This window comes from Procambarus clarkii, chromosome 52 (genome assembly GCF_040958095.1).
Source record: "Procambarus clarkii isolate CNS0578487 chromosome 52, FALCON_Pclarkii_2.0, whole genome shotgun sequence".
NCBI lineage: Eukaryota > Metazoa > Arthropoda > Malacostraca > Decapoda > Cambaridae > Procambarus > Procambarus clarkii.
This window is the reverse complement of record NC_091201.1, coordinates 2,443,791-2,457,512: the sequence shown is the minus strand read 5'-3', so window position 1 is coordinate 2,457,512 and position 13,722 is coordinate 2,443,791. Positions and strand designations below refer to the sequence as shown.

General features: G+C 44.2%; 1 protein-coding gene across 1 annotated transcript in view; it reads left to right on the top strand.

Moving 5' to 3' along the window:
- LOC123763713 (kinesin-like protein KIF20B) overlaps positions 1-13,722 on the top strand; it is an 86,867-nt gene that overhangs the window by 71,310 nt on the left and 1,835 nt on the right. Inside the window, exons 30-31 of the mRNA XM_045751009.2 lie at positions 1,547-1,645; positions 10,562-10,725. Coding sequence (XP_045606965.2) covers positions 1,547-1,645; positions 10,562-10,639 — 177 coding nt within the window. The 3' untranslated portion in view covers positions 10,640-10,725. The remainder of the gene's footprint in view (positions 1-1,546; positions 1,646-10,561; positions 10,726-13,722) is intronic.

The window sequence follows — 13,722 nt, the reverse complement described above, 5'->3', positions numbered from 1 at the left end:
AATCCAGTTGAGTCAATATTAAAATTAGTACTAGAGTTAGCCACTCTGTTGTGAATTTTTGGGAACTAGATATTCATTCTAGAGACCACAGAGTCCACTTCCTGAGCTCTATACTGGCTGCTCTCCCGTATAAGATGTGGCCATGTCTTTTGACACAGGATGTGCTGTCAGGCAGGAAAATACATAGCACACCAAAGTTAAGCATTTTTTTTTTTTTTTTGAGATATATACAAGAGTTGTTACATTCTTGTACAGCCACTAGTACGCGTAGCGTTTCGGGCAAGTCCTTAATCCTATGGTCCCTGGAATACGATCCCCTACCGCGAAGAATCGTTTTTTCATCCAAGTACACATTTTACTGTTGCGTTAAACAGAGGCTACAGTTAAGGAATTGCGCCCAGTAAATCCTCCCCGGCCAGGATACGAACCCATGACATAGCGCTCGCGGAACGCCAGGCGAGTGTCTTACCACTACACCACGGAGACTGCTAAATATCTACCTTGAGTTGGTTCCGAGGATCAATGCCCTCGTAATCCGCTCTCTGATCAGTCCTCCTGGTTAATGGGCTGATAAATTAGGCTGTTGAAGACTGCCACAAAAACAAAAATCAGCATGAAAATTACTTTCGTAGAAGACGCTGAAAACTACAAGCTGGTACTAACAAAGTTTTGATTAGGCAACAGAAAATAACATGCTGTTTAACCGTGATAAATTCCAGGTACTTGGGTATGGTACTGTACTGTGGGATATTGAGTATTTTGTTAAATTTATTAGGAATGTGATATTCATCCATCAAAGATGAAAAACACTCATTGCCATTAGTTTCTCTGGTAGTGGGTTTGGAGATGGCTGATTAGTCCAATCCTGGCCCAGAATTTCCAGTTGCAGTGTGGACATGGAAGTGTGTGCTCCTGACAAGGGGAGCCACTGTCCCTGGACTTGTGAAGAGATTGTTTCTCTGCAGCATCATTGAGTCTCTCTTGTTTGTAGTCTGCTTCAAGTTCAAGTTCAAACAAGTTCACCAGCATGAACGTGTGTCCTAGGTAGAACAATTCTCAGTGATGCACTCCCAGTCTTGAGAGTGCTGCAATTCTTGAGTGAACCCTTGAGGGTGTTCTTCTCTTTTATCATCCAAGAGTCGATTTTCTCTGTTTTAGTTCATCATAGATCATCATCTTGAGCAGTTGTTCATTAGTCATACCTCATACACACATGACCTACTTGAGCTGTCAACATCTGAGCTGTGCCTTATAAAGCTTGGTGTGGATGCTTGTCATGCCAGCCTGTGCAAGAAAGTTTGTACGTATCTGGCACTGTGTCCTGCCATCTCACCCTAAGCAGTTTGGACAGACAGCTCAGATGGAAAATGCTTACATTTTGAAGAAATCAATAGAAGTTGGTGGAATATACTACCTTAATGAACACAATTGCTTATTAAAAAGTTATGAATGATTTTGTTTCTAAGCATATCTGCTTTGTCATTAATTTGTACACTACTACCTTTATCTTTGTTAACAGTAATCTGGATTATTTTATTTCTTGTAGAGCACATTAAGGGATACAAGTGCATCAGATGCAGACACCACAACCCCAGCATTAGAAAGGAGAGGAAGGAAACCTCGAAAACCTGCACCAGCTCCAAGTGTAAATACTTTCAGTTTATTATTGTCATGTGTAATATAACCTGTAGCATTCAATTTGCAGAATTGTTCATCTAATAAGGAAGATGCATTGAAAAATTATATGCATATCCTAAATTACAGTACAGTGCTATTCCAAATTTGGGGCAGTTAAATTTTGAACTAATTTGTAATATATTTTTCTGCTCAATTATTTCTTTATGGATACTTGACTAATCAAACCTGTAATGATCAACTAATCCCCCATAAATACTTACATCGTTATTCCCAAATACTTTACATGCTGCTTTCCTACTATTTGCAAATTTAATTGTTTTGTACCGTGTATTACATTTAAGGTCCTCATTTTTACTGTACCTGAGTACCTGGAATTTATCACTGTTAAACATCATGTTATTTTCTGATGCCCAGTCAAAAACTATTAATATCTGCTTGAAGTTTTTCAATATCCTCAGCAGAGGTAATTTTCATGCTGATTTTTGTGTCGTCTGCAAAGGATGATATGAAGCTGTGACTTGTGTTTTTGTCTATATCTGATATGAGAATAAGGAAAAGCAGTGGTGCAAGGACTGTACCCTGAGGTACAGAGCTTTTAACTGTGTTTGGACTCAATTTTATATGGCTGACTGTTACTGTGTTCTGTTTGACAGAAAACCCGGTTATTCCCATTAATCTCACTTTGTGTGCTATCACTCCATGGTCACATTAATCGAATGCCTTTGCGAAGTCCGTGTATATCACATCTCCATTCTGTGTTTCTTCTAATGCCTCAGTGACTTTGTTGTAATGGTCAAGTAACTGTGAGTGGCACAATCTTCCCGCTGTAAATCCCTTTTGGCCTAGGTTGTGGAGGTCATTGGTCTCCATGAAACTGTTGACCAGACCACACACTAGAAAGTGAAGGGACGATGACGTTTCGGTCCGTCCTGGACCATTCTCAAGTCGATTGTGTGACAATCGACTTGAGAATGGTCCAGGACGGTCAACATACTTCAGCCACGTTTATTGTGACTCATCGCCTCCATGAAACTGGTAACCTGGCTCCTGATGACTCAAATACTTCTGTTATGTAGAATGTTAGTGCAACTGGTCTATAATTGTTTGCCAATGTTTTGCTCTCTCCCTTGTACTCACCTATTTGTGCTTGCGGGGGTTGAGCTCCGGCTCTTTGGTCCCGCCTCTCAACTGTCAATCAACTGGTGTACAGGTTCCTGAGCCTATTGGGCTCTATCATATCTACACTTGAAACTGTGTATGGAGTCAGCCTCCACCACATCACTTCCTAATGCATTCCATTTGTCAACCACTCTGACACTAAAAAAGTTCTTTCTAATATCTCTGTGGCTCATTTGGGCACTCAGTTTCCACCTGTGTCCCCTTGTGTGTGTGTGCCCCTTGGGTTAAATAGCCTGTCTTTATCTACCTTATCACATTAATCATGGTGATCATAGTGGTGATGTCCCCCATACCTCTTCTGTCTTCTAGCGACGTGAGGTTTAATTCCCGTAGTCTCTCCTCGTAGCTCATACCTCTCGGCTCGGGTACTAGTCTGGTAGCAAACCTTTGAACTTTTTCCAGTTTGGTCTTATGCTTGACTAGATGTGGACTCCATGCTGGGGCTGCATACTCCAGGATTGGCCTGACACATGTGGTATACAAATTCTGAACAATTCCTTGCACAAGTGTAAATGCCATTCTTATGTTAGCCAACCTGGCATATGCTGCTGATGTTATCCTCTTGATATGGGCTTCAGGGGAGCTTGTGTAGCTTGTGAGCTTGTGTAGAAGGGGCTGTCTGCAGATTTAAGAAAAGAGAGGAAGGCATCTGGTATCTCCGTGTGCGTCCGGGAACATCCCAGACACTGCCTTAATCGACTGAGCTACAACATGGTTAAAAGGGTTGAAACCGAAGTTCTACTGAACTTACTGGATCCCGTAGCCTCTCCGAGGCACAAACCAGGCTTTTACACAAACCCCCCCCCCCCCCTGCACCCGAGCTATGTCAACGGCCGGCCTATTGACATAGCTCGGGCGCAGGGGGGGGGTTGTGTAAAAGGCTGGTTTGTGCCTCAGAGAGGCTACGGGATCCAATAAGTTCAGTAGAACTTCGGTTTCAACCCTTTTAACCCTGTCGTAGCTCAGTCGATTAAGGCAGTGTCTGGGATGCTCCCGGACGCAGGTTCGAATCCTCGTCACGGCCCTTGTGGATTTGTTCAGTTTTTCTATTCTTTCTCTAGGATTTTTATTACTTGGAACAGTTTGCCAAGGAATGTTTGTAAATTCCCTGTTTATTTTCTCCCAGTCTATCCTTTTATTGTATTATTAACATTTAATTTACTGAATAACCCCTCTCGCTTGATCATTGTTTTATGTCTATTTTGAGTATTAATGATAGTTTGCACTTCAATTAGCTTGTGATCTGAGTATGTGGTATCTGAGATCGTAATGTACCTGATTGTCTTCATTGTTTGTGATGACCAAATCTTGAATAGTTTAATTTCTAGTTGGTTCCAGAAACTCTTTCTGTTTTGTCTCGCATAAAGACATCGTTGTTTATGGCTTGTACCAGCCCTGCTTCTTTCAAATTTGTGTCTTCTTGCCTTACTGGCTGCGCTACGAGATTCCAGAGCCTTCCTGCGTAGCAGACTGTTACGGCCAGCTTAAGCGAGTAACCAGGTTCTTTCTGTTAATGTGCCTTATAGCCTCTATGATCCTGCCCCATGTCAATGGTAAGTTCTGAAGAATTGGCAGTAGCAAATAACAGTTCAAGGAATAGAAGGGAGGATAAACAATATGCAATTACACCTTCACCAATATATTATCTATAGAAATATAACTACACATATGTACACTGTGTTGCTTTCACCCAGGACACTCAATAGATCTGCAGTGTTCTTCAAATCCTGGTGAGTGCACTATCTTCAAGTACACGTCATTCACACTCGATGGTAATCACCAGCGAGTTCACCTTCCTCAACATGGGCCAATCCACACATTGTATCATCACAATGTCCCAATACCTGACATCTGCTCTTCAGAAACACACTGGCAGAGGGCTTCAGCAACACACTGACAGGGGTCACAAATAATCATATACTGGGGTAGCTGACACCCTGGCAGAAGTCTCTAGCAACACACTAGCAGTACTTCTCGGCAGACGAACACTACTGTCGTCTCGTAACTCCTCTTGGCCAAATCCCGGGTACGTTGGGCTATACAACACTACACAAGTCCTGCGGGCTAACTCATTGCTTACTACCAACGGCGGCCACTTGTCCTCTCACAGGACCAAGTCAGGAGTTCTAGACTGCCCAAAGTGAACTGCTTTCCACAGCACAATCGCCTCATCATGTCACCTCTGTGACCATAAACGTCATTAGCCAGACAGTATACTGGGTGACCTTAGAATAACACCCTTCACCGCTGAACTGAAATTGTAATTGCATGCACAACCTAGATGGTGCCGATACAGTTACGCCACCCACCAGAGGTCATCATCATCGACCTCGCCTCTTAATTGAGGTATGAAGCAGGAGCCTTTCACGTAACCCATACCACCGCCAACAGATGGCGTTGTCTGCGTCTCTCCTAATACCTGGGAGTTGGAGTGCAGGTCCATAGATGGTGCCAGAATCGCCACCCCACACTCCAGCAACAGTGTTGATACCGTAACACAGACAATCCTCTTTGCTTTTATCCTTGGGCTTGGCACAGCATCTGTCATTCCTGCACGCTCAAGTGACATGAGGTTTGAAACGTGTTTTAGAATTTTTTTTTTGGCTGTACCTCATTATAGCTGTTCACTGACTCCCGGTGTGCTCCCACTCTTTCCCAGGATACAGGATTGATGTATCTGCATGCCCAGTTGCCCATACTGTCTGCAGCATTCACAATGCTGCATTTACGCTCGCACTTGGCTATGATTGTCTACTTTCTTGTTCTCGTGGAACTATATCCTGACTGGCTTCATGAGAACAATGATTCGGTCTGCTGTGGGTCAGTGCGGGTTGCCTTCTTGCCTGCTGTGGTGGCTTCAGCGACTTTATCTAAGCTGTATGTGCCCGTTCTCTGGGAGGTGGTTGCCACATTCTACTTGGGCCGTCTCTAGTGTTGGCAGGCTGTGTTGACCCAGTCGTTAGATTCGGCTTGGTCCTTGGCCCTTTTGCCCACCTATCCCTTTTCACCTCTCTTTCTTGAGGATGTTATGGCTGTTTTGTCCTTGGCATTGGCTTCATGCCGGCCTATTTTCCATTAATAGTGTACTTGAAGATCTCTGCCTCTTTTTTGGAGACAGTCTGGTAGGGCTGGGGCTGTATGTACTGCTGGTCAGGCTAAACCTTCATTAGAGCCAGATTCAGAATCACGTGCACCTCTCATTGTCAGTTCCTCTTCTGCTCATTGGCGTTGGTCTCGCATCTCGCAAAATGACATCGTTGTTTGTGGTTTGTACCAGCCCTTTCCCTGTTTGCCCTTTTGCTGGGGTGGTGAGAGATGACTTGCTGTTTCCTGGTCCCACAATTTGCTTTTCAGGTCATTTCTCGAGGCCTTTCGTGAAGTTGGTCTGGGCTTTTGAGACCTTTGCCTCTAACGGGTCATTGTGGAGTGGGTGGCTTCTGGTGTGGTCGAAACAACTGGGTCTCTTCATTGGGTGTCTCATCTCTTCCTGATCCCTAAGATGAGATTCAGCATATCTCTGCTTCATCCTCGATCTTTTGGGAAAGAACGTGTTCATCCCCTGCCCCAGTTTTCCTTCATGTTGGAGGCTGGATCATGGATGGTTTCTCTGGACTTGAAGGAAACTTATTGGCACATTCCCTTACATCAGAGTTTCAGGGATTGGTTTGCTTTTATTGTGGGGGCAGCAACTTACCACTTCAGGGTCCTTCCCTTTGGCTTGAATCTGTGTGTGTGTGTGTGTTTTCACTAGACTGTTTCAGGTCATAGTGGCCCATCTTTGTCTGCTGGATGTTCATGATCTGGTGTACCTCAATGAGTCTCACCTGCTCTCTGCACCTCGGTGGGGGGGGGGGGGGGGGGTTGGCGGCCAGGTTCTGGCTCTGATCTCCAGTAAGACATGCAGTAAGTACTGCGTGGCTGATGCAACATAGTAGGTACTGTATCAGCGCGCTAATCCGGACTATACGGGAAGGACTCAGCGTCAGATTATCACGTTTTCCGGATGAACATACTTTTTCACTGCAGAAGATCAAAAGTGACCATTTCCAACTATTTTTATACCACAAAGAACATAATTTGAATTGCCTTGCCACATATAATTATAAAATATTCAACTAGAAACCTCATCTTATCTTGTTGTAGTTTGTCGTCTTGATTGATGCCACACATCTTGAAATTAAGAATTCTTGACAATTTACGTAACCGATTCTAACACATCGCTAAAATTAACACTTTAAATTAATACACAGTTCATGAGGCAGAATTAGTTTTGACTGCTGCTGCTGAAGCCTCACTGGTTGAAGGTGCTTGGCTTGCCTGTGACGCCTCACTGGTTGAAGGCGCTTGGCTTGCCTGTGATGCCTCACTGGTTGAAGGCGCTTGGCTTGCCTGTGACGCCTCACTGGTTGAAGGCGCTTGGCTTGCCTGTGACGCCTCACTGGTTGAAGGCGCTTGGCTTGCCTGTGACGCCTCACTGGTTGAAGGCGCTTGGCTTGCCTGTGACGCCTCACTGGTTGAAGGCGCTTGGCTTGCCTGTGACGCCTCACTGGTTGAAGGCTCTTGGCTTGCCTGTGACGCCTCACTGGTTGAAGGCGCTAGGCTTGCCTGTGACGCCTCACTGGTTGAAGGCGCTTGGTTTGCCTGTGACGCCTCACTGGTTGAAGGCGCTTGGCTTGCCTGTGACGCCTCACTGGTTGAAGGCTCTTGGCTTGCCTGTGACGCCTCACTGGTTGAAGGCGCTTGGCTTGCCTGTGACGCCTCACTGGTTGAAGGCGCTTGGCTTGCCTGTAACGCCTCACTGGTTGAAGGCGCTTGGCTTGCCTGTGACGCCTCACTGGTTGAAGGCGCTTGGCTTGCCTGTGACGCCTCACTGGTTGAAGGCGCTTGGCTTGCCTGTGACGCCTCACTGGTTGAAGGCGCTTGGCTTGCCTGTGACGCCTCACTGGTTGAAGGCTCTTGGCTTGCCTGTGACGCCTCACTGGTTGAAGGCGCTAGGCTTGCCTGTGACGCCTCACTGGTTGAAGGTGCTTGGCTTGCCTGTGATGCCTCACTGGTTGAAGGGCCTTTGGTTGCATTTCTTGCAAAATATGAATCAAGTTTAGCTTGCCTTCTGTGTTCATTGGCCTCTTTTATAATCAGCTCTTTGGTTCACGTCAGGTACTGATTTATGTTTCCAACTTCTGCATTAGCACAGTTGGATGAAAAATTAATTAACATGTCAACAGAAGACATGTGTAAACTGTATTTTGTTGTCATGTGGTATTGGTTCCTCACTGCCTTCTTCATCCTCCGCCTCTTAGTCGACCTCACCAGTAATAGACTGGAGAATCTCATCTTCACTCATCACACAATATCCTGGGTCATTTGCATCTCTTTCAACCCAATCAACCACATAATGTCTTTCTAAATTTTGGCCAGCATACTTCACTCCACACCTTGGCCCAGTTATAGATGGCTTCCTTGATGGAATAGTTCTTCAAATTCTCAAGGGTTCTTTTATCCCTGTTATCCACGCCGAGTTTCATATCTTCCTCAAGAGGCAAACCCACCAAAACTTCGTTGAGCATCTTTTTGGTGTACATCCTCTTCGTGGCACAGATAACTCCCTGATCCATAGGCTGGATGAGAAAGGTTGTATTAAAGAGGAAGTGCCATACACGTTATCTTGCCATCGTGTGAGGTTAACGTGTCAATTCTGGGGTGGGCAGGCACATTATCAGGCAACAGCAAAACCTGAACTTCGCAATTTACCTCATTTTGAGTTTCTTAACTTGATGGTCACGAACTTCCTTGCAGAACATGTCATGAAACCTAGAAAGATAGATCTCCTGTGTAAACCATGCAGTCTTAGAATTATAATATTTCACAGGCAGTCTTTCCAAGCAATATTGCAAGGCTTTTGGTTTCTTTGATTTGCCAACAATTGCACACGTGATTGTCTGTGCCACTGGCATTCGCACACATTATGGTTGACAGTTGATCTGGCACAGAACCCTCACCCCTCATAGCTAGAGTTTTTTCTGATAAACTCTTCCAATACAGCCCAGTTTCATCAGCATTATACATTTAATAAGAATATAAGTTATTTGACAATGTATGTTTTTAATTTGTTTAAATAGTTCTACACTGCTTGTATCTGCACTCAATTTTTCACCGACAATTTTCCTCTTCACAATATTGTGCCTCCCTTTGAACCTTGCAACCCCACCCTTCACTTGCTTGGAAATTCTTTATTCGAAGGGCTTGCTGCAAACCTGCTTGCAACATTTCTTATTTCTGGGCTGCGAATTGTCATGCCAGCTGTGCGATGCTGAGCAAGCCACTTGTACACAGTCTTGTCCAACTGTACATGTTTCGAAGTTTTCAAAGTTGTTCTACCACACCCTCTGCTAGTGCTTGCACCTTCACTCTCACTGGTTGAAATGTATTTCAGGTATTGCTCTTTTTGTTTTCTTGTATCAGAAACGGTACTAGTGCCTATATTAAAGTCCTTGGCAACACTTGAAATCGACCGTCCACTTTCACAAAGTTGTATAACACGTATCTTGTCTTTAATTGTTAGGGTAGTCCTTCTTCCTCTTTAACATCTCCAGAACGATTGATGCTGCTACCAGACATAGTCTTGGCCAAAAATGTTCAAAGTTACTATGAAAACAAAAACGTTATTTAAAAAATATTTCGCTAATGATGCAGCACTGTGGTATAACGCAGGGACGGGAACACATGTGGTGTTTGGCTTGACCAGATCTGGATGGGTCCACTTGGGGCAGGCAGGCACGTTACGTAGGCCGCCACGCAGAAAAAACTCGATATTTTTGGAGGAAACTTCAGCGTGCACAAATTGTTTTCAGGAAACTTGTATATCTGTTATTATATAATTATTTCTTTTGTTTTTGACTGATGAATTGTTCTAAAATTATTGGTAATTCCTGTAGTGTATAGGCCCCTCCACATCCCCCCTTATTCCCCCAGGCGGTCCCGCCCAACACTCCCCTCTCTCCTGACACCACCCACCCACCCCCCTCTTACACCACAGGCCTTGAGCCACAGCCGTACAGAATTAATACGGTACGGCCCGACGCCTGGCTTTCTGGCCTGAACAATTCGCCGCTTGTCTGGCTCACTGTCAGGATTAGGTAACATCGACAGCAAGTTAACCGGCTCAGATTTCTTATTTGGCCAAATTTGGGCTAGTCCAGCTTCCATGGACATTTTGGCTGGATGGGGAGATAACTTTATCCGTCCACGATTTTTGCCAGATTAGGAATTGGGACGTTTTCCAAATAGGTTTGATTAGTGGGTGTACAATAAGTAGTTGGGAATCATCTTGGCGAGATAGCTTTATGGAGCCACTGGGGTAGGGGGGACACACAAAAAGGCATTTCATTACATTCAACACTATTATGAGGTTCAACACTAGTTCTATTGCACTTTTGTCTTCTTAGCTCTAATCTATATGCTCTTGTTCTCAATGTTGCCCATTTAAATAGAAAGTCATATACGTGTAAATTGTAAATTTTTGTCATACTTTTTAGATAGTAACCATATCACTTCTTTTTCTATTATTTACTGGTTTAAACATATCACTTCCAGCTGGTTCTCATAGATCTTGCTGTCTATGTCTTGAGTCATTTAGTAATAGGTCTATGAATATTTTCTATTTTATTTCTTGAGATGCTGTATAGACAATACAATTGCTGGCTATTCTAATTTTGGCCTCACATATGATATTTTTGTTTTCCAGGAGTTTGAGCACCCTATCTTTGATGACTCGGTGGGAAATGAAAGTCTTCCTTCCACAAAGGACTTGTTCTGCTGCTAATTCAGGAAGGATGTCTTCTAGACCACAGAGAGCTTCAAGACGTCTTGTCACAGCGTACTACACGTAACGAATGCTATGAATATGAGGTATGCCAAATTTAGCATTACATATTTGCTCTGAATGCTATGTAGTATATGCAATTGAGACAGGAAAAATATATACTTTTTATTTTTATTTCCAAATAACATACTATACAGGTATATAGTGCTCCTATGCAGGCGATGAGTCACAATAACGTGGCTGAAGTATGTTGACCAGACCACACACTAGAAGGTGAAGGGACGACGACATTTCGGTTAGTTCCTGGACCATTCTCAAGTCGATTGTGCTCCTATATTGTTCCAGACTATCCGGATATGACATAATGGATTTTGGAAAATTGCCACTTTTTTGTCTAGCAAATTCTGGGGACTATTCTCATTGCAAATGCTGAAAACTTCAGCATATTCAGACATACAAATATATATAGAGTTTTTCTGTGGATAAATTATAATGACAAAATATGAAACAAAATTTGTTCACTTGCCTGTTTGTAACATTGTCTGGTGTTGACAACCAAGAGGCAGAGAAGTGTGTTAATAGTACAGTACTGTCATACTATCTGTTCAATTAAAACTGACCTTCAAGTCATCTATGCCCATGATTAGTGACATTTTATTCACCTACAGACTAACTGTGCACCATGAACTAGCCAGCCCCAGACTACACTGCTCTGTAAATCATAGTAAACTCCAGAATCCTAACCCTCGTGCTTAGAAGATTTCAATGCATGTCACTTCTCGTAACATAACTGCTCGCCATTTTACTCATTCCAAGAGCTGCTTCCTCTAATTTATTATGCAAAGAGACTGTGCCGGCACCAGTGCCAAACTTGTCTGCTATTCTTTTGCCTTCCCAGTCACAATCATGTTTTATTACTTAATCTTGCTTAGGAAGTTTCTCTGATCCAGAAACATCTACTCATAGTTCTCTTGCTGAACAGTTTGAGCCCACAAATAATGTTAAACTAGAAAAAAAGTCAGTGAGAAAGCTTGAGAATGAGAGGTCACATTGCTCTTGTACATTATACAAGGAAAAACACATGCTAAGTACGCATGCCCACACAGCAGGTCAGTACCCATGCCCACACAGCAGGTCAGTACCCATGCCCACACAGCAGGTCAGTACCCATGCCCACACAGCAGGTCAGTACCCATGCCCACACAGCAGGTCAGTACCCATGCCCACACAGCAGGTCAGTACCCATGCCCACACAGCAGGTCAGTACCCATGCCCACACAGCAGGTCAGTACCCATGCCCACACAGCAGGTCAGTACCCATGCCCACACAGCAGGTCAGTACCCATGCCCACACAGGAGGTCAGTACCCATGCCCACACAGCAGGTCAGTACCCATGCCCACACAGCAGGTCAGTACCCATGCCCACACAGCAGGTCAGTACCCATGCCCACACAGCAGGTCAGTACCCATGCCCACACAGCAGGTCAGTACCCATGCCCACACAGCAGGTCAGTACCCATGCCCACACAGCAGGTCAGTACCCATGCCCACACAGGAGGTCAGTACCCATGCCCACACAGCAGGTCAGTACCCATGCCCACACAGCAGGTCAGTACCCATGCCCACACAGCAGGTCAGTACCCATGCCCACACAGCAGGTCAGTACCCATGCCCACACAGCAGGTCAGTACCCATGCCCACACAGCAGGTCAGTACCCATGCCCACACAGCAGGTCAGTACCCATGCCCACACAGCAGGTCAGTACCCATGCCCACACAGCAGGTCAGTACCCATGCCCACACAGCAGGTCAGTACCCATGCCCACACAGCAGGTCAGTACCCATGCCCACACAGCAGGTCAGTACCCATGCCCACACAGCAGGTCAGTACCCATGCCCACACAGCAGGTCAGTACCCATGCCCACACAGCAGGTCAGTACCCATGCCCACACAGCAGGTCAGTACCCATGCCCACACAGCAGGTCAGTACCCATGCCCACACAGCAGGTCAGTACCCATGCCCACACAGGAGGTCAGTACCCATGCCCACACAGGAGGTCAGTACCCATGCCCACAGGAGCACAGTACCCATGCCCACACAGCAGGTTTGGATGTCTCGGGAACAAAATGTCACAAATTTGTTTGTACAATTTACAGTATTCTGCATTCTTAGATAAATTTTTATAAAATATAAATGCATTATTTAGTTATACAGTATTAAAAATAAAATACTTAGAAAGATAGAAAAATTGGCAAATGGTTGGCAGAGAAGTATGGCATTGGCAGTACAGGTATTACTATTTCAGATATTAAAATGTGAAGGAAGGAAATCCTGAAATTTGTTACAGTAGCAAGAGGGAAATTGGTAATGGAAGTAGTAGTGATAGAAAAATATTGTTGTCAAGTAAGTATTGCTATCTGGATGATGGTGTTAGTGTGTGATTTACACAACATCGTAGTGGGGGTACCTACTTGTAATAGGTCTCGGAATTTATCTTCCCGTAGTGTTATCATGTCCACCGTTCCTTTAGGCTCATGTTCCCGTCCCTCCGTTATCTGTATCTCTGCCCAGCCGTTTCACACGTCACAAGATGGTATCACACAGCATGTTATGAATCGTCCCTATTGCCTCTCACTTGTTAGTCCCTGAAGAATAGGATATTATTGATTTATTTAATAAATTGTATGGTAGTGTTATTTGACATTTTAGTTTAATTTTCCATTTTACAGTGGTACCTCTGTTTACGAATTTCATCTGTTCCCAGAGACGGTTCGTAAATCGAAACTAATTTTCCCATAAGAAATAATGTAAATTGAATTAATCTGTTCCACACTCCCAAAAATATTAACTTAAAAATACATTTCTTACATAATACTACAAATATTTAGTAATACACTATGTTCAAGTTATATCTTACCTTTATTGATGACTTGTTGGCATATTGAAAAAGGTGAGGGGGGGGAGGAGAGGTAATAGTGTTTGGAAGGGGAGTCCCCTTCTATTATCACATCAGGCAATGTTGACATTTCTGGGGGCACTCTCCCAAGTTTTGCCTGCATACCACCAGGACCTGGTTGTGG